General features: G+C 31.5%; 2 protein-coding genes across 2 annotated transcripts; one reads left to right on the forward strand and one right to left on the reverse strand.

Moving 5' to 3' along the window:
- Window positions 1-618: 618 nt before the first annotated feature.
- On the reverse strand, window positions 619-9212 carry LOC108776340 (probable phospholipid-transporting ATPase IF). The gene is made up of 17 exons (XM_018542941.1): window positions 9018-9212; window positions 8567-8716; window positions 8124-8419; window positions 7551-7765; window positions 6899-7185; window positions 6282-6461; window positions 5982-6129; window positions 5607-5749; window positions 5234-5473; window positions 4727-4869; window positions 3259-3418; window positions 2863-3171; window positions 2348-2534; window positions 2078-2223; window positions 1695-1798; window positions 1351-1570; window positions 619-669 (listed from the first exon to the last, which is right to left on the reverse strand). The coding sequence occupies exons 1-17, from the start codon at window positions 9195-9197 to the stop codon at window positions 619-621; spliced, it is 3159 nt and encodes a 1052-aa protein (XP_018398443.1). The 5' UTR covers window positions 9198-9212.
- Window positions 9213-10196: 984 nt separating this feature from the next.
- LOC108776310 (2-oxoglutarate dehydrogenase, mitochondrial) lies at window positions 10197-20385 on the forward strand. The gene is made up of 15 exons (XM_018542893.1): window positions 10197-10771; window positions 11175-11266; window positions 11346-11627; window positions 12410-12620; window positions 12744-12921; window positions 13056-13171; window positions 13249-13388; window positions 13710-13855; window positions 14273-14462; window positions 14555-14776; window positions 15594-15870; window positions 17679-17764; window positions 17993-18313; window positions 19211-19495; window positions 20123-20385. The coding sequence occupies exons 1-15, from the start codon at window positions 10381-10383 to the stop codon at window positions 20321-20323; spliced, it is 3138 nt and encodes a 1045-aa protein (XP_018398395.1). The 5' UTR covers window positions 10197-10380; the 3' UTR covers window positions 20324-20385.
- The last annotated feature ends 1143 nt before the right edge of the window (window positions 20386-21528 follow it).

Raw genomic sequence — 21528 nt, forward strand, 5'->3', positions numbered from 1 at the left:
AAACTACATTCAGTAAACTTGCAGGTAATTATGCTACATAAATCGTAAATAACAATAATCACGATAGCGGCGATAGCGCTCGTATATTCGCAAATAGACATAGTTAAATTGCATTTGTCTGTGCTATCGTAACGCTTAGCTATCTACCTTTGTACAGAAATTAATTTTAATGACTAGTATCTTGCTATGAACTGCAACAATTTGCAAAGATCATACCTAGCTCCATATTCGCAAGTAAATATTTCTTTTTTTTTTATTATTAATATAAATATAAATATTAATTATTAGTATTAATTTTATTAATACTTTATTATTTCTCTCTGAATATTGTAATAGTATTTAAGTATATTTAAGTATATGAATAATTACCTTCAGATTCAATCAAGGTTTGTTACAGTTAGAAAATGCTTTTGTTCACAACGCTATATAATTGATAGCGACATTTTGGTCAATTTTACCATCAATTACTCTCACTTAATAATGTAATAGTCATTCATATCAGCAACTTAAATTGTATCTATGAAATGAATTGTATATGATACATGATCGTTCCAGGTAATTACTTCTCCATTCACATGAATAATACTGAAGCATATAAATGACTGCATTTCAAATGTATTACTTATTTTTCTGCAACGAAAAGCTACCTCTCCATGGAAACACGCATTTCTGTAAATTAAATTGTTTTTTAATAATATTAATATTGTTGTAAACTTAATTGTTTAATTTATTATTTTTTAAATAAAATTTGTCACAGGTATACATATGTACGTGTGTATGTAAGTAATCCATTTTAAACAATATTAAATATAGATAATATTAAATCTCATAGGATCTCATACATGTAAGAACACAATCAACAGAAAGTAATGCCTTTAACGGTCTAGCTGAATCTCAAGTGCTCGTATAATTCCGTGTTATATATATTACGTACGTAGTTTTTTAAACTGCGCGCCGAAACAAATTTTTAATTAATTTTTAGAAACAATCAGTATTTATATCTGAAAATCTGTATGAACTTAATCAATTAAATTTATGTAAAATAAATCAACGGGAATAGCTCATATAGTCTGTAAAAGCTTAGTCAGAAATACTTAACATTTAAGGCCAGCGTAAAGTCTAAAATTAAATGTGAATGCTAGCGTTAACAGCTGGTGGTCTAAAAAGATTTTATGTATTTAAGTGCATCAAATAATTATATATTCTCAATCTAGTCATAAATTTTATAAATGGGTGTATCTATTTCCGAAACTCTAATTGTCGGCAATTTGCTCAAAAGATCGAACACGTTAAAATTGCGTTGATTTCACTTTTAATTGCATTTATCAATGGCATACATGCTATTATTACCATTTGCGACGAATCGTATTGGTCATTATCGTTATTGCAAGTGATAACTTGCGGAGACTCTTCGTTTCTACGAAGGATCTTCAGAGGTCTATATGTATTGTACGTCAACCATAAATAATCAGGTATTAAGCAAGTAATGATAATAAATATAGTAAGGAACCAGAACGAAAGCGACTGTAATAATTGTTGGAAGACCCCGTACATGTCGCCATCGTATTTTCTGAAAAGACGCAAGTGTAAGAAAGATTTTGTGATGAAGAATTTTGACTTATAAATATTACTTTTGATTCGCACGATTGTTTCAATTGTCGGGGGGAATCTTTAATTTTATATATTATACTTACATATTTAAACCTGAATAGCCAAAGGTAGTTACGAAAAATACTAATTCAGATAGCAGTACGCTTAAAACAAATGGGATTGTCCAATATAAACTGCGTAACAATATCTGAAATAACATTATCATCAACAACAAATAAATTGAAAAAATATTCAAATATTTATCAGTGATTTATCGAATTGTAATTAAATTATAATTAAATTGTCGAACTATTAAATTATATAAATAAATTTGGATGTAAATTTGTTATTAAAAACACAAAAATATACGAATTTGACCATTAAGTAGTATTTAAGTTATTGAATTTTATTCTTCTGTGTGCATTTGTCGAAGTAACTCGCTGTTTTACAATCTTACTCGAATACAAACCGCCTACGCATGTCGTACCTGTAGATTTGCTAGTAAAGTGACTATATGAAAAATGCAAGTGCTGTAAGTCCAATGATCAACTGGCGTATTATCGTACAGATACGTAGGATTGATACACGTCATAGCGAATACTGTAAAATACGTTATGCAGGCATGCCATAATCCTGAAAATAATGTGACGTAGTAAGATCTATCGTGTGAATTTTTTGTATAAATATTACAACTTATAAAATATAATATTTATTCTCTTAATAAAATAACGTAAAATATTAATATAGGCACACAAACCTAGGAACATCCATATTAAGAATTGATGTCTTGACATTAAATAATTGTTTCTATTTAGTTTATATAAGTATGGATGTTCCATAAGTTTCTTCGCATTGTAATTCTGCTCCAATAGGCCATACATCAATATTGGAAGCGATGTGAATACCAAGTTGAAACCCATTAAAAATATACCATCATAAAGTTCCTATAAAAATATATTTCGTATATAAATTATTTACCTATAAATCTATACGAATATAAGTTCTCTTATATAATTTTTATAAAAATAAGAATATGTTTTTTTCGGTTTCGATGTAATATTAAATGATTATGCAATAAAAAGTTTTAAAAAATATAAGAATTAAACAATAAACTTTTTTATTAATTTATGAAACTTCGACAGATAAATCCTTTATTTACATTAAAACGAATATATACGATATACAAAGAAAATAAATTCACTTACACGTTGCGAGAATAAGATCAACTTTTTCAACGTTCAATAGAGAAACAAAATGCGACGTTGTTCTTACCTGCGTAGAGAAACCATTATGTATGCCGAACAGCACCTGCGGCGTTATGAATACTATATTCTTGTAAAAGAAGAACTGCATCAAAATGCTGATGCGTAGATAATACCAGTGCCCGTGCACCAGCAATGCTTTCCTCAGATACTTGAACTTCGTGAAGGCGAAGTCGGCAGATATCGACGCCTGGCGACCCTCTTTTCCTAATATTCCGATACCCACGTGCGCTTCCTGTATCATCGAGACGTCGTTACCGCCGTCGCCGATAGCCGCTGTGTGCGGACAATTTCGTGCCATTTTTATTAGATGTACAATCTACAGAGATAAAAGCTATATTTAACATTCTTAATGACTTTCTTGAGCTTCTATACGAAGCATTTGGGAATTGAAAAAAGTTCAAACCTCGCTTTTTTGCAGGGGCGTCAATCTGCAACAGACAACCGCCTCGCAGGCCATTCCGACGGATCTAAATAATTCTGGGTAATTTCGTAATGTCGTTGCCACGCTGACACCGTCAATTATTAATCCGTACTGCTTATACGGCTCCAGTTTTATTTTCCGTCTGGAAGATATATTATGTGCAGGGCTAATATATTTTTTAAATTATATATATTATATAGAGTTGGCTCTAAAAAATTTTGATTTAATACCCATGCGATGTCTATATAATTCTTACTATATTGGTGTTAAATTAACGCCAGCATGGTGTGAATTTAAAACCTCTGGCGTTTATATCAATACCATCAATAGTGTGTAGATTTAAGACCATGGTGTTAAATCCATACTATGTTGATGTTAATTTAATACCAACACAGAGAATTATATATAGCACCACATGTTAAGTTCACACTGTTATTTTTTAGAGCGTATGTTTTAAAATACACTGTTACAATAAATCTATAGTGCCAAATTTAATCTAATATGAGTCACAGTTCAATTATATTTTATATTAAAACGTTATTTTATATTAAAACAATGATTATATTTGACATTGTACACGGTTAACTATATAGTGTTAAATTGATATTGTGTGTAGTATCAAATATATACTTACTATAGATTTAATACAACGTGTATATAATATACATATATGTAGTATATAGTATATCATAAGTGTCCTTTAAGAAGTTCTTTATCTTCTAGATATGTACGTGCATGAATTATATATTTAAAAAAAAAACCATTTTGTTTATCGAACCAAATATTTTTTTCTTTTTAATAAATATTATTTTCATTTAAAAAAAACCATTTTGTTTATCGAACCAAATATTTTTCTCTTTTTAATAAATATTCTTTTTATTTAAAAAAAACCGTTTTGTTTATCGAGCCAAATATTTTTTTCTTTTTAATAAATATTTTTTTCATTAAAAAAAATTTTTTGATCAAACATATCATTTTTTTATTTTTGATCATTTACATTTTTTATCATTTTTTATCATTTAGAAAATTATTTTTTTTTAAAATAGAATCTTTCAGTTTCTGAACATGGCCGGAGACACTACCGCGTTTCCTGATTCATACAAAAACATCTATAATGTATGTGTTACGTTACGTTAAATACTGATTCAATATTTAACAGTAATGTTAAACATTGGGTTATGATTTTTTTTGATGTATGTTTACACTTGCTATTATACCATATACAGGCTTTAACTTACGATTCAGTATTTGAGGTAATGTTACGACAGTTTTTGTGCGGAAAGCTCAAAGCGATTTATGTATACACGAATATATATTAGAAAACTAAAAATTATGTATTTTCATTTATATACTTATTACTTTGATATATTACTGTGCGAGAAATAGTCAGGATAACTTATCGATAATTATTGAAAATAGAAAATATTTCGAATTTACAAACTGCACTTACTCGAAACTTGTGAGAATCAGCAAGCAGGCCTGCCCTGAGGACTCGTCCATTAATCTTAGAACCTCGGTACCCTTCTTGAAATGACCACACAGAAAAGCGATGTTCTCTGCAGTTTCTGCTTTATCTCCAGTTAACACCCATATCTAAAAAGATATATTTACGATTATATATATCTTTTAAAACTAAATTCAATTAACGATATCAATTCTTGATTCGTAATTCAATTAATCCAATTTATCAGGATTGCTTTTAATATTTTTAATATAATTGTATAACAAATCACTAATAATAGATAAAAATAAATAAGTAATATTATATAAAAACAAATATGAAAAATAATATGCAAAGACATGTATTAAATTAAAATATTGTGTTTGGAAAGTTAAACAATTTAGAGTATAATTTTGAAAGTCGATAAATGATTAATAAAACAGGAACAAAGGTATGCAATGCGGATAATGAAAGATTTCTTTGGCAGTCCGCACAAAGGCGGTGCAATGAACTAACTTTGATGCCAGCGACTCGTAAACATTCCAAGGTCTCTTGCACTTTGTCCTGCAGGCGATCCTCCACCGCAGTTACTCCGAGCAAGGTGAGCCCGTTCTCCATAAGATTGTACGCCCGCGTCATACGCGTTTCTCTCTCCGCACCAATTATCTGTCTGGCCTGTTCAATGTTATGTATCAGGTTTTCGTATTCAGATTGGTTCATCTTTTTGTACGCCACGACCAACGTTCGCAGACCCCTCTAAAAATTATAAAGTAATTGCATTAATTTCTGCGATACAATTGCAGTGACAAGAAACAAACAGGTATCAAAATTGCTTAAAATTCTTCGCTTTAGCTTTAGTTCTGTGGTTATCGTAAACGGGATAACGCACCATAGAAAAATCAGCGACGTGAGCGTTGGTCTTTCGTGTTTTTCCTTTAGTTATCAACGGCATAACAGCCGAATCAGCGCCCTTACAGTACAGCCAGATATCTCCTGCTGTATCTTTCACTATTACTGACATTCTCTTTCGTTCTATTCAAAGTAACGTTATATTAGCGTGATTTATTGCTATTAAAACTATTTTTTATCTATAACATCAATTACTATTTCATATTAATTAGAAATTTCAACCCAGTAAACAAGAAACGCACACATTTTGGAACATTTCAGTAATATTGTAGCAACGTTATATGTGTGGCAAGTTGTTGAAATGTTCCAAAATGTTTCTTGCTTATTGGGAAAATTTATTTCGACATTCACGGACCAGAATTGAATTCCAGTATTTCTAGCTTCTCGAAGGTCAGGTTACTCTCGTTGGTCTTGATGTGCATTTCCTCGTTAGTATTCGTTTGTAAAATAACGCCGCATCTGGCACTCGCCTCCACCAATGCCTTTTCGTCTGCCGACGCCGCCTGCAATATGCCACACGTGTTTGTCTACCTTTTTACATAGATCTAATATCATCGCGTTTGTTTACACTTCATCTTAGACGGGAGTTATTAGTAGGATCTTGCGACACCTTACCATAAATTTGGCATTCGCGTATGCGAGATATTATTTTTACCTGATATTCCGGCAGATCCGGATGCATCATCAACGAACTGTTGACCCTCGTGACTTTCTTCAATCTGAAGCTCTCGCGGAACAGAGTACGTCTGGCTATGATCTCGGAACGTAAGCTCGGCGGCGCGATTTGGACCATGTGGCATAACGATATGCTTATCATAAAATGCCAAATGCCACTCTATATATAAAATTGTGGATTTTTTAATAATATACCAAATTAAAGCGCGTAAATTTTAGTGTTGTTAAAAAGTATTTAATAATATTTTTTTTGATAATACTGAAATTATTGCTCTCGGTAAATACAATACTATTAGTTATGTACGTTTATAATACTACACAACCGTTATTGATCACTATTACTTTATTATTAATTATAATTAGCATAAATTATCACCAATAATTCAGTACTCGTAAATAATTGCCGCCAAATGTTTGAGCGGTAATTAATTACTCTTGCATCAAATTGTATGGCACATATTGACCGGTATCTTTTACATGATCTTTAAGTACAACATATAAATTATTCATTATTCTTTTAACTGAAATAATATCATTACTTTTTTTGAGGAGTAACAATTTCTTTAACAATAATCAGCATTTTCTCTTCCTTTTTACCTCCCACGATGACAGTTTCGTGGCCTCTGCCTCGTTTCCGCTTGGTGGCAATAAGTAAAGATTTCCATCACAATCTTTTTCCATATACACTTTATCGCCAATTGAGCAACGTCTGAACACCATCAAATTTTCAGTGAGCGTGCCGGTCTTGTCAGTAAATAGATATTCAACTTGACCAAGCTCTTCGTTCAAATCTGACGAATTAGTGAGCGCCGGCTGATCATTATCTTTGTCATACATATCCAAGTCCCAACCGAAAAAGAAGGAGCCAAGAAACTTTTGCAATTCTGTTGAAAAGCACGTAAATCTTCATTAATATTGTAATACATTATTTTTTACGAACGCATTTTGTGCTCTTTAAAACTTTCAGCTGAATCTTATTTTGAAGAGTGAAATCTCACTCCTAAAGATTGAAAACTGAGACATTCTTTCTCAAGTTTGGCTCAAGTTTCAGTCTTTAAAATGAGATAACATTCTAAAGAATTTAGAGAGTAAATGTATATATTTTTGCATAAACGCAGAGTAGTCCCGAAGAAATATTTTAAATAATTTTAAATTTTTTTATGAATAATTTTAAGTTGAATAAAAATATTATGAATAATCTTAACTTTTTTTCTTTAAAAAAGAAATTGCGCAAGTAGTAATATCTTACCAACGGTGACGTACAATGATATCGGCACGATGTAATTAAATAAGACAAGGAAGCTCAAAATATCCGTAATTAATGTGAAAAAATTAATCTTGGGTAGTGGACCTAGATACCTTTCCCATACTTGTTGAGTTTCGACGTATAGCTTCAGAATGGTACATATCACCACTTCAGCCAACAGTATCACGACATATACAATGAGATACTTATTGATAGATCTACGAATGATAACGGATAAATGTAAAGTTGAACTGTAGATTATCTTTAGATAATCTTATTTTTTTAAACTATTTGCGACGTTTGCATCATAAATATAGCAAAAAATTCGAGCAGAAGACATACGTAGAGAGAATAATTTTATTGAGGTATCGGAAAATTTAGCTAGATACAGATCCGAAAATAATTTTGTAAGATCAAAATTTTTAGGTAGGACACTCAAACCGATTGCTAGAATGTCAAAATTTTTTGATACCTCAGTAAAATCGTTCTCTCTGTGTAGAAATTAATACAAATAATAAATGTCGATAAATATGTCTTACGAAATAATATAATATTACAAATAAAGCTCGTAATTACTTCTCGGCAGTGGAGAATTTATTGCTGACTATCTTTGAGTTGAGCGACAATTTTGTGTCCTGCCCGGTGTAAATCGCGCAGCCGACCACATACTCGGTGTCTTTCAGTCTAGATCCACGTAGCATGAGATTATCTATTGTTAAATGCCCGCTGGTCGTTTCGTCGTCATCATTAATCTCGAGTTTGCCGTGGAAACTGTAAAGATTGGGCAAGGGTTGCTGACACGTAATTGTCACTTGCATCGCCACTATACGCGTAAGCGGCATTGCTGAGACTATTTTCGGCACCTGTAACGTCTAAAATTACACATTTATATAATAATTACAGCAAAGAGATTGTGACGAAAAATATCTCTAGAAATATAAAAAATTTTCATTTCCTGTCGCGTAAAGCTTTGCCTGTAAAAAATCCTGTTTTAAAAAAGTCTATGTAAAGATAACTACTTTTAAGTTTGTTTCGCCATCAAGATTGGATGTTGTGACGTAACAGCAACCCGGAGTCTCGCTATAAAGGAGGACGATATCACAAGGTACATCCTCATCTCGAGAGACTTTTACAAGATCGCCGACTACTATTTGTTCGCAATATATCTCCTGAAACGTATCATATATTATTTATGAATGAAAAATAAGTACTTACAATTAGTCTGATAACTCCAGATTATCAGAAGAAATTATCTTTACTTTAATCCCTAAATCAGAGACGGCATTGAAAAATTTTGTAACAGACACGTAAATATAAGTATACATATTTTGTAAATATACATTAAAAATCTTATTACAGTAGATATAAAAATACTACAAATTTACATTTAGTTTCTATTTCATTACTATAAGCATGAAATTTTTCAGTTAGGGTATCATAATTAGTGCAGGCACAACACGTGTGACGAACCTGTCTACATTTGTTACGGATGACACTGACTGATCTCCGATTATCTCGTTTATCTATTTTGTAGCGTAGGTAATCTTCGTATCCCTGTTTACACGCTGTCACTAAAATGACAAACGACAGAGGCAAGGCACTGGTTAACGGCGAAATTGACGAGTGTATTGAAACCGCAATTATCGTCATGAGTAGAAAATAAAAATTTGCTATTCGCCGAAATTGCTCGAAGAAATTCTTTGGAATGAAGTTCCATATCGTATACTGCAGAAAGATTAGATAGATCAGATAAATGCGTATGTTATCGCCTGTATTTCTAACGAGAATTAAAATCCAATTAAAAATAATGACAGTCATTTCGAGATATCAGCTATATATTTGCTTATGTTTATTTGTGTTACAAGTGAACTATAAACTGAATTTTTTAATATTAAGCCTTTTAAGTTTCATAAAGATAATAGAAAATGAGATATACCTTGTGCGATATGATGCGATTGCTAACGAAATGTTTTTCTTGTGAATCGTTTCCGGAATTAACGTTTATAACTCTGTGATCGTTAAGTGCTGAAGATGTCGTACCCTGTAAATAAAAGCGTATATTTGCTTATAATTTAGATATAGTTATAAATTGAATTTGAGCAAGTTAAATTATTTGTTGCTCAATCTTGACGATGTCGAAATTGAACATTTCGTGAAATTTTCAGATACACGTGATAAATTTAAATATTAATCGAATACTTAATTTTAAATTATACATATAATACATTATTTTATTTTATTTAAAACTAACAAATATTAAATATTTTTTAATTAATGAAATAAAATATTGAATAGTTTTATTCAATTTTTTACAAATACTATTAATTTAATTTATTAAATTACATTAAATTATAGTGTATATTTCTCATCAAAAATTACGCAAAATTAATCATCTAGATAAAATTAAATATAATACATTTATTATGTTTTAATAAATACATTTTTTTAAATAATAAGATAATTTAAAAAATGTTTAAAATAATTTGAAGAAATGAGTTTAATTTTACGGAAATGAAATTTACATGTAAAACGTTTTTGAGGAATAAGTTTTCGAAGCAATAAAGACGTGAAATTTGTTTCAAGTCTCGCTCTGAGTTTTTACTTAAAACGAAGATCAATCACGAATCTAGCCATAACCTTAATGTAAAAATCGAAAGGTTAATCGGAAGTTCACACGATGACGTAAATCATAAATAATATCGTGCATACAATTATCCGTCCACTCGATCGAATTGCGAGATAGAATTTTCAAAATTTCTCGGTTCGACATACACATTTTCATTATTTCTCGCCCGTTCTAGCACTCGTTTGTGCAGCAGCGACAAATGGGGCGATGTATGCGAAAGCGCAATATTATCGGAACGCACAATCCATGTCGTGGTTACATCGACAATTTGTATACTATTTTTACTCCAGCTGGAAAAATCCTAAGAGTAGATCGATTACCGAGCAATTTCACAAAAATATCCCGGCACGTCGCAAACACGACGGCGACGGTGACAATGTTGATAGAAAGGATAACGTGCTTAACATGATCAATAACCAGTACTTGGATCACATGTACAAAGCGTGGCTCAAAGATCAAAAGTCCGTAAGTTCCTCGTGGGACTCATATTTTAAATTGATCCATGCGGAAAGTCCTAAGGACTCTTCCAAGTCCAGCCCGATACGCGTCAGTTCGTCTTCTAAGTTAATGCCACCCCACTTGTTAGAAGGAGGCAAGAGTGAGTTTTGATAAATTCCATATTACAATCACTTTCTTAGATTGATAGTGATATGACTCTAATAGTACAATTTATTAGAAAAATATTGGCTCAATATATTCCTAATGTTTAACTAACATATAGCATCAGTAAATTGTTCTATCAGAGGATTTAATATTAAAATCATAATATTGATTTTAATTTTAATTTATACAATTTAGAATGACAGTTATAAAAATTTAAAGTGATGATTTTATAATTATTTTGCATCACGTCTGATTGTGAGAAAAAAAGTTAACATAATAACTATATGTATATTATATGCATAATAATTATAAATGCATTCTGTGATTCAATGAGAAATAAAACTAATTATATTTATTTTTTTCGGATAAATGTCTAACAGGATCGTTTTTTCTGAAAGAGTCCGTTCGAGAAAAATCGGATAGTCAGATGCAGGGGGATCAATACATAATCGGTGCACTCGACATCAATGCCACGATCCGAGCCTATCAAGTACCTATTTTTTCTGTGAAACTCTTGCACTTTCTTGTACCCCCATGTATCCATGTTTACTGCTCTTATTCGTTCAAAGGCACGTGGTCATTTGATAGCTGACACCGATCCATTAGGAATACAGAATCCAGAGTCAGCGAAGCTGCAGGGTACCGCGAACCTGCCGCCCGCGATCGTAGTGCGACAGCATCTCAAGGGAATGACAGAGGCGGATATGAACAGAGAATTCCCTCTCGCGTCCTTGACCGTTATTGGAGGCGACAAGAGGAGCTTATCACTGCGGGAAATACTGACGAGGCTCAACAAGATTTATTGTGGTCATCTAGGTCTCGAATACACGTACATTCATGATCTCAATATGGTATGTACGACACGATTTCAATTAAGAGGAACGATGAATATTTCATCAGAAGCGTTCACGCTTCACCGCTACACGAAGAGAACGGTTTTGCTGAAGTATCTAAAAATTTAGAGGGGTACAGATCTGAAAATAATTTTCTTGAATCATTAAAATAGTTATGTGAGAAGCTCAAGCATAATGAACAATGCTGTAAAAGTTTTTACGTTTTAGTAACCAGTTTGAGCGTGAAAGAAAAGATTGAGTATTACAGCAAATTATAGATGATAAAATGTGTTATAACATTTTTCATTGGCTGCTGCAGCAAATTTTAAATATTTTAAAAAAATCGTTTTGTGTGTACAGTTAGTATTTGCAGAATAATAGCTTATAGTATTAAATAATAGTATTCTTGAAATTGCACTTGAATGTATGATATCTTGCGCATGTTGTGCAAATGTTTATTGATAGATTAGATTACACAAAACTGTTGTTTTATACAGTTGTTTTATATTGATTACAGGATATATGTTAGATAAAGTACTTGCTTGAAATCAGATTTTAATTTAGTAGTATTTAATATAAAGATAGTTAGAAACAAAGAAATAGAAAGATGTTTATTGATATTGATTTTAAAGAAAGAATCATTACGTCATACAAAGTACAAAAAGCGAAAGTGCGCATTTGCGAAGATTTCAACTAATCTAGGAATGCTTTTATGTCTGTATTAGAGAACGTATTCAAAGGTTATTAAAGCAATTTTCATAGAAAAGATATGTAGAATTATCATTCATGCGTTTTATCAGTTAGATTGGTTGAGAGAAAAATTTGAGATACCTGGCGCTTGGAAATTGCCTGCAGAGCACCGAAAGTGGACCTGGATGAATATCATGAGGGCCGTAAGTTTCGAGAACTTTTTAGCAAAAAAATACGGAACGGAGAAGAGATTCGGGTTAGAGGGTTGCGAATCGTTTATACCATCCATGGCGGAATGCATGGAAACGTCGGCGCTAAAAGGTAACTAAATTAATTCTCAAATCTCGGGTATCAGTTTAAGCAAAGTTTTAAAACGATTTCTGAGTTTTCTCTAGGCGTCCGATGGTATCTTTAATTTTATTTCTATTTTATCCTATTCATCAGGAGTCGAAACTGTAGTTATCGGTATGGCGCATCGCGGTCGTTTAAATACTTTGGCAAATATTTGCTTGAAACCGATGAGCCAATTGTTCACTCAGTTCAATCCGATCGCTCTGGAAGGATTCGGTTCTGGTGACGTGAAGTATCACCTCGGGACGCACTCGGAAAGGCTACTAGAAAGGTGCAGAAAACCATCACAATACAAAATCAGTTTTAATATGCGAAGCATCGATATCTAAACTTGTATTCCAAGTTGCAAAGAGATGTAGAAGATCTTAATATTTATCATATTTGATTTACTGATGATTTTTGTAGAACCAAGAAGAAAATGCTTGTTGCTATAATGGCGAATTCTTCGCATCTTGAAGCAATCGATCCGGTCATAGTCGGTCGTGTTCGTGCCGAACAAGTCGAGAAAGGTGACTCTGAATGTATGTATCGAAGATATGTATATATAATTGCTTAATGGACGATAATAGACTTCTTTTAAATAAACCGATTCCTTCAGACGGCAAAAGATCATTGGCTATATTGGTTCACGGTGATGCCGCTTTTGCTGGTCAAGGTGTCGTTTATGAAACAATGCATCTCACCAATTTACCAGAGTACACAACGGGTGGCGTCATGCACATCGTAATTAACAATCAAGTAGGGACAACAGTTTCTCTATGACGATGTTTTCCCGAATCTTTCAAAATTAGTTAACTGAATAGATTTTAATTAAAATTTAATTACCTAAAAGCTTTTTTAAAAAGAATTCACATAAAACAAAATCGAAGTTAATATTTAAGTAAAATCAGTCTTGGGTGTATTAATTAATATAAATATATATTTTGTATATATTTACTTTTGTTAATATTAAGTTATTAGATGCTAAATAATTGATAAAATGTTAAACAAGACATTAAATAATTGTAAAGTGTTAACAAATGGGGATAAATTATTTTAAATGTTTGTTAATAATTCTAGATTGGTTTTACAACCGATCCAAGGTATTCACGATCCAGTGCACATTGCACGGATGTTGCACGTGTTGTTAACGCTCCTATTTTTCACATACATGCTGATGATCCTGATTTAGTAACTTACTGCAGCAAGGTAGCCAGCGAATATCGGTAAATTACAATACTATTCATTTTTCAACCTTATTGTATTACTTCAAATCGAAAGTTCTGTTTTAGCTGTTATTTATATCTTTTAATGCTTTAATCTTATATGCAAGTATTTTACTTATTTAAAGAATAAAAGATTATAAATATAAATGCTAAATAAATTAATATAAAATTTTTTTTAAATAATATATTTTGCGATTAAACACCTTATGAATATAAAATAACATTTTATAAATTCCTTTTAAAAAATTTTGTTTAGAAGAAAGAATTACACCTAAATTATGCAAATAATTAGTTTCTACAGTAAAAGCTGAAAATTATTTACAATAAAATGTCAAATTTATAAGAATATATTATAATTAATTACATTAAATAAATTGGAAGAATTAATGAAGGAGGCTTACTGATTTATGTCATCAGAGCTACTTTTCATAACGATGTGGTAATAGACATCGTTGGATACCGAAGAAACGGGCACAACGAGATGGACGAGCCGATGTTAACTCAACCACTCATGTACAAGCGAATAAAAAATCACCCTAATGTTCTGTCTATCTACACCGACAAATTACTTAAAGAGGATGTGATAACGGAAGCTTTCGCAAAGGAGGTTGAGGAAGACAATAATTTAAAACCGCTTTAAATCCTGCCCTTTAATTCTGCTGTTACGCATACGCACGTGTAATTTTTCTTTGTGCGTAGGAAATAGAAAAGTACGTGAGCCATTGCGAAGAGGAGTTCAGGAAAGCGCAGACCATCAGCTCGATGCAAATGAGCGACTGGCACGACGTGCCTTGGACCGAATTCTTCTCGAATCAATCTCCGAAAAATAAAATTCCGCCGACTGGTATCGACATCGCGACCATTAAAACGATATGCAATGCTGTATCTACTCCTCCGAAGGACATCGAGCCGCACGTTCAAGTTAGCTGCAAGTCATACGAGTTACACCGAAAACGAAATATTAATTATAATTTTTATTCTGTCTCACGTAAAAATCTCTAATTTGCTATATACTGACAAGTTTTATTTATCTCAGTACTCATGAAAGATTCCATGAGAGTTTTCGAGCTTCCATAAAGTTTACTTCCGACAATTACTAAGGAACGCGCGTGGGTTGTTTCAAAAGCGAAAAAACTTTCAGATTGATTATACTAGTTTATAATTTTTAGTAAGAAAAGGAAACAACTTTTTTTAAACGTATACTTAAAGCGCTGATGTCAAATCTGTAGTTATAGAAAAATTCCATCAGATCGGAAGGTAACATATATTCATTTTAAGATATAACATATCAATTTTTAAGATACAGCTTTTCCAAATAATTTACATCAAATAATTTAGGACGAATAATAAGCAAGGAACGTTTCTAGGATTTGATGCTAATTGAGAAACATTATCAGAATTAATAATACGAAAACGTATAATGATTTGTTTTCTACAATAATTTCAATAAAATTGTACTATGTATTGGGAAGATTTAAACGCATAACACTTTTGATTTATTTTCTAATTTTAATAAAACTTCACTATGTGTATTGGGAAAAAAAAAATCTTTTCTAATACAATATTAAAAATCGAACTTGATGGAAATATGATATTTTGATAGCATAAGATTCGCACTCAGCGTCGAAAATTATCTCAAAAGCAGTGCTAGAAATTATTCTATTTTTATATATACTCTCTTGCATAAAACCTTCTAAATTACAATAGTATTATGTTTGAATTTGTCTATCAAACGCAGGTGTTGAGGATGATGGATAGGCGAGCGAAACTCATGGAGTCCCGACAGATCGACTGGGCGATGGGGGAGTGTCTGGCTTTCCTTAGCCTGTTGAAGGAGGGCCACCACGTCAGATTGTCCGGACAGGACGTCGAGCGTGGCACCTTCACTCAACGGATACACATCATTCACGATCAGAATAGAGACAAGGTATACAAGAACATTCTGCGCGATGTTTTCCCGAGACAGGCATTATACACCGTCTCGAATTCATCATTATCGGAATATGGCGTGTGTGGTAAGAAAAAATTAATTATTTACTATTAGCCGACTATTATGTCATTATATCGATAACTATATCTATTCTTGTTATGTGTCTATCTTATCTCTTGTCTTATCAATAATTCGTTTATTTATTATTTTGCAATGAAATGCGCAACCCGGCGACCTTAAAGTCTAGAAAATTATCCAAGGAGCTGTTAAACTTTTACATTTCAACATTAAACTCGAGGCAGCCATAAATTGCAGTAGTTTCGTAAACAAGATAATCTGTCTCGCGTTACATTATATGGTGCTCTTATTATAATTAACGTTGAGACACTACCGTGTCTCTTAACTCTCTCTCTCTCTCTCTTCATTATTAAGCCTGCCACACACGTTCGAGCAAATTTATCAAATAAATTTGTACAAGCAGCTTGCGCAAGCATATTTGACAAAGCTTGAACGCACGTATAGCCGGCTTTACCCGAAATTTGTTCTAAATATAATAATCAAGGCTGGGCAAAATACATAAAAAAATGTAATTGAAATACAAAATACTTTTAACCTTTCGATTTGAAATATAAAATACAAATATATTTCCAAATTTTTTGTATTTCAAATATACTATATTTTAAATATAGGGTAACTCCGGTAAATATGCTGTGCGAGAATATACGTCACAGAAGTCAGAAAAAATAAAAGTGGGGATAATTTTCCGGCAATTACTCTGTTACATGCCTTTATGTTATATTAGTATTATGTTATGATTTTAAATTTTTATTGTTAGCATTAATGAAATTATTGTGAGTTGTATCGATTTGTCACCGTAATAAGTAGCGTCATCATAAATTATAATTTACACAAAACGATTTATTGTAGGATGTGTAAATGACTTAGTGGTTATTATTTCATGATACATAAGTGTAGAAGAATAGTAAAGCACGTTGTATAGCAAAATATGCTTTGCTCTTGCATTCTTTTGTTTAGTTTATTGTCTTGTATATCCCACCTATTTACGATAGACGGGATTTTTAATGGGCGGGATTTATGCCGAAAGCATACAAAGTGCGCAGATTGGATTCAGTGCACTAAATGTAATAAACATATTACATGAAATATACCTCATGTCATAACACTTGTAATGTACATAGGAAGATTGTAATTATTATTTATTACTTCACATATATTTTATCATTCTTATTTTTTAATAAAACGTTTTAAACACATTTTTTAAGTTATTGTGTCATTTTATATCTTATTTATAAGAATTTGTAAATTTTTCATGAACTGTATACTTCCTCACCCCTCTTAAGAGAGATATATGGCAAAAATTCAAAGTGTTTTCAAAAAGTACTTTTTTAATACGAAAAATAATTCTAATATTTTTTTCGTAATAGTAGATAGTACAAAGTTTTTATTGATATAGTTCGTTTACCTTAAACATAATAAATAATATTTAATAAATTAAGTTTTTGTTAGGTGCGACATATATACCGGAGTTACCCTAAGTATTTGAAATGTGTCCAGCCCTGATAATAATGCATATAAAACGCATATACATATTTATATACATTATTTTATTTAGAACAAATTGATTCACAATTAAAAAAACCTAAAAAATATAATATTATTAATCTTTATTAAATTGTAAGTAAAAAAAAAAAAGAAAATTGAGATATTATATAATGTTGAAAAATCAGAAACACATCACGCGAGTAATGTGTTAATAAAATAAATATAAATGGCATACACATGTATCTCTTTAATAGAGATTTATTTAATGAATAATGAATACCTTATGACAATTTTAATAATTGATATCCTACGAATGTTGGATGAGAAAAGGTTTCGAATTGGGATACTCAACGTACAATCATAATACTCTGACAGTCTGGGAAGCACAATTCGGTGACTTCGCTAATACTTGTCAGGTATACTTTGACAATTACAGCCTTTTTTTTAAGCAGAAATTTGATTCTTTTACTTTATTATATCTGATTTTTATTTTAAGTGTCTCAATAAGTAATTTTTATCTTAATTAAATTCCTAATTAAAGTTGAAATAAAATAGAACATCAATCTTCGTATTCGTTATCTCGAACAAAAATAATTGCGATATTTTATAAGAACGTGCGACTCGAATCTTAAATTTCTCTTCAGGTCATACTAGACTGCCTATTATGTTCCGGACAAACCAAATGGGGTAGGCAAACAGGATTGGTACTATTATTGCCGCATGGTATGGAGGCTCAGGGGCCGGAACATTCATCCGCGAGATTAGAAAGATTTCTACAGCTGTGCGACGACGAGTGTACTCACGTGCCCGGAACGGAGCCCGGTGCTCCAGCCGATGAAACCGTCGAGCAAATCATGACAAAACAGCTCTTCGAGATAAATTGGATCGTCTGTAATCCCACGACACCTGCCAATCTCTTTCATCTTCTGCGTCGACAGATATTGATGCCGTTTCGTAAACCGTTGGTTAGTTAAATCTTTATCTACGCGAAATACTCGCCGTCACTATTACGAGACAATATCTTTGCAAATATTTGCAAGCACTTTCACTTTTAAATAAATATCGATTAATTTTTTAAAATGAAATTTATATAACTACATTTGTAATTAAGAAAACACAAATTTGATGTGTATTCTTTATTACTGGAGTTCGCGAGGCAATAAATTCTGTTTTCTTCGTAACATTATGTAGAAAAATTATATAAATGTATGTTTAAACCGTTTTTGTGTGCTTAAATCATGATTAAATCCTTTAATATTGCAATAATTAATAATTTTTAAGAATATTGACATCACTAAAATTCGTCACTATATGTTTTCCACATAATTTTTGCTTGTAATATTTTTTCTCGGTAATATTTTTTTTCGGAAATATTGACCATTAAAATATTGAATTTAAAATTTTTCTTTATATATCCAGTGGCACATTTCATAATTTTACGCAATTCGCTAAATACTTCATTGCGTAAATGAACGATAAGATTCTTCGAAATATGCTCGTGTACACGAGTCGACTGATTATCGAGCAATTACATACATTCGTTTTTATCGACGTAAATTACAATGCGACAGCATAGCTAAAAAACTAGCCACATTAAACGTTGCAACTACCAAGTTGTGATTATTATTGTTTCTCAAGTATTGCCAGTCTTTCAATTTTTACGCACACGACACGAGCGCAATTATGAATAATTCAATTTATATCATCGAATTTATATTTTATTATAAATATTTTTTAAGAGACTTAATCAAATTTACTTAATGCTCGTCTAATGTCGTATAATAAATCATTTTCATCGTTATGTTTATCCATTATAATAGTGACACATCTCAAATTTGATTTATCGCATACGTGTTATTTAGATTGTTATGACTCCTAAATCATTGCTGCGTCACCCGATGGCGATATCGAATTTTGAGGAAATGGGACCAGGTACGAGCTTTATACCTGTTATACCGGATCTTTCTATAAAGCCCGGAAATGTGAAGAAAGTATTACTGTGTACTGGCAAAGTGTACTATGATTTAATCGTTGAACGACAGGAACAACAATTAGAAGATAAAATAGCAATTATTCGTATCGAACAGCTCTGCCCTTTTCCGTATCATTTATTTGCAAAGGAAATGACGAAATATCCACGAGCACAAGTAAGAAGTCTTTAATTAATACATTTGTAAATATTTAACATCAGAAATATACCACACATACATGAATCTGTGAAATTTTCAAATCGCCAACATTTTAAAAAATTTCTTTTTTTTTTAAACTTTACGATCTAACAATTAGATTTTTTTTAGTTTTAAGTAACCTACGATTTGTGGCACTTTCCTAAAAAAATATTATTGAGAATATTTTTAGAAGTGTAATGCAGTGTTATGTAAAATTCTGAGAAAACAAATATTAAGCCGGTTACACATATTCAAGCATATTTGACAAATTTATTTAAACTTGTGTGTTGACTTAAAACGCTATAAAAAATATAGTATGTGTAGTTCTCGTATAAAAATTTAATACTAACCAATTTAATATTAAAAAATAGTAAGTAATTTTATAATTTAATATTTAATATATAAAATTTAAAATTTAAAAAACATATTTTAAACATTAAAAGCACTGTCGTCCAGTATTTAAAATAAATAATTAATTACTGTTTTTTAATAATAAATTGGCAAGTATTAGATTTTTGCAAGAATTTTAGCAAGCAATTTATTTTTTCAAAGATATTTAATCAGTGACGATTGAAAGATTGTTTCAAATTACGTTTCTACATACAGATTATGTGGTTACAAGAGGAGCATAGAAATCAAGGTACTTATTATTATGTGAGAGATAGAATAGCCTTAGCCTTGGGTATTTCGCTAGAAGACGTAAAGTACGGCGGCCGCCCTTCTTCGTCGTCGCCAGCGACTGGTAGCAAAATTATTTACAAAAATGAGTATAATAACATGATGACAACCGCAATGAAACTTGATTAGTATGCGTCCCTTGGAAATTATTATAAAACTATATATTAGAAAAATGATTTTATTTTTGAGAAAACGACATGTATATATATTGTAAGAAAATGTATTTATATTGTGAAATGTACATCGTAAGAAGAAAAACTAAACGTAAATTGTTGTTCTAAAACACTAATCGAGCGTCTATTTAACAATAAAGAGAGATTACATCTTCGATTAATTCTGATCCAGATAGCACAGTAACGTTTTAAAAATATATTTAAAACGTTCATGTTGGACGTTTTAGACATATTAAAAATATCTAGATTAAATCCATGGATATTTTAGAAACGTTTTAAAAACATCGTTTTATTTGCGGATTCGTTTTTAATGACAAAAAATCTATAAGAATCGTGTCTCATCTAATTTGTGACATAAAAAGAAGTTTAAATTTATCACATGTTATCTAAACCAAATATTTTGCATACGAAGTGAATCTGAAAGTTTATAGTTTAAACAGAGTGAGATAGTCATTTCGAGAGGCTTTCTATATTTCATTCTCTCCTTCACGGCAAGATATCGACTATGAAAAATTCCAATTTTACTTCACACACACACACACATATAGACAGAAAGTTTAGTTTAAATATGTCGTTGAACTAGTTTGTTCGCCAAGCATTTAAATGTAATTGAGAGTCTATGCTTTAATTTGGTAAATTTTCGTTACCGGAGGTAACAAAAGTAAAACTCCTTGTGCGATCTTTAAAAAATTGAAGTCAAGTCAGGATGCCCAATGGATGTCGTGTGCTGTCTGGGAATCTATACCGGATTGCGCATAACTCACTCACCAGCAGGGACGAATATTCGGAGCTTTCCTGCCTCGTGCACGAAAGATTTAGTCCATTCAAACAATTCCTGCACATTACATTTTCGTTTATATCGAACTTCCGGAAGACTTCCTAGATACGAGTCGCAAGGACGCACGACATGGGACTAGTTAAAGTCGATTAAGCTAGGGAAGCGCTAACGATCGTCGGTACACGCATGCAAAAAGAATTTACACCTAGAACTAAGGTCACAGTTATTAACGGCTTAAATAATTTCATTTGCGATACTAGCTGACAGTGGCTTTATTGTTTCCGCCTTAAAATGATATAAGTGTTTATTGTGTGTCGTACCGAGAAATGTCTTCACGTCAAATATACGTTGCCTGAAATTTAGCAAGCAAGAAATCCTACATT

This window comes from Cyphomyrmex costatus, unplaced genomic scaffold (assembly GCF_001594065.2).
Source record: "Cyphomyrmex costatus isolate MS0001 unplaced genomic scaffold, Ccosl1.0 scaffold111, whole genome shotgun sequence".
Taxonomy (NCBI): Eukaryota; Metazoa; Arthropoda; class Insecta; order Hymenoptera; family Formicidae; genus Cyphomyrmex; species Cyphomyrmex costatus.

What these genes read in the sequence shown, in the direction of transcription:
- LOC108776340 (XM_018542941.1), bottom strand. Translation starts at nt 9,197, where the DNA reads ATGACGATAATTGCGGTTTCAATACACTCGTCAATTTCGCCGTTAACC. An exon ending in CGAAACTGTCATCGTGGGAG is followed by an intron (nt 6,462 to 6,898) that starts GTAAAAAGGAAG and finishes TTTTATATATAG; the next exon opens with AGTGGCATTTGGCATTTTAT. An exon ending in CGCCCCTGCAAAAAAGCGAG is followed by an intron (nt 3,172 to 3,258) that starts GTTTGAACTTTT and finishes TTATCTCTGTAG; the next exon opens with ATTGTACATCTAATAAAAAT.
- LOC108776310 (XM_018542893.1), top strand. Translation starts at nt 10,381, where the DNA reads ATGTATGCGAAAGCGCAATATTATCGGAACGCACAATCCATGTCGTGG. An exon ending in ACATTCATGATCTCAATATG is followed by an intron (nt 11,628 to 12,409) that starts GTATGTACGACA and finishes GCGTTTTATCAG; the next exon opens with TTAGATTGGTTGAGAGAAAA. An exon ending in CGGAAGCTTTCGCAAAGGAG is followed by an intron (nt 14,463 to 14,554) that starts GTTGAGGAAGAC and finishes CTTTGTGCGTAG; the next exon opens with GAAATAGAAAAGTACGTGAG.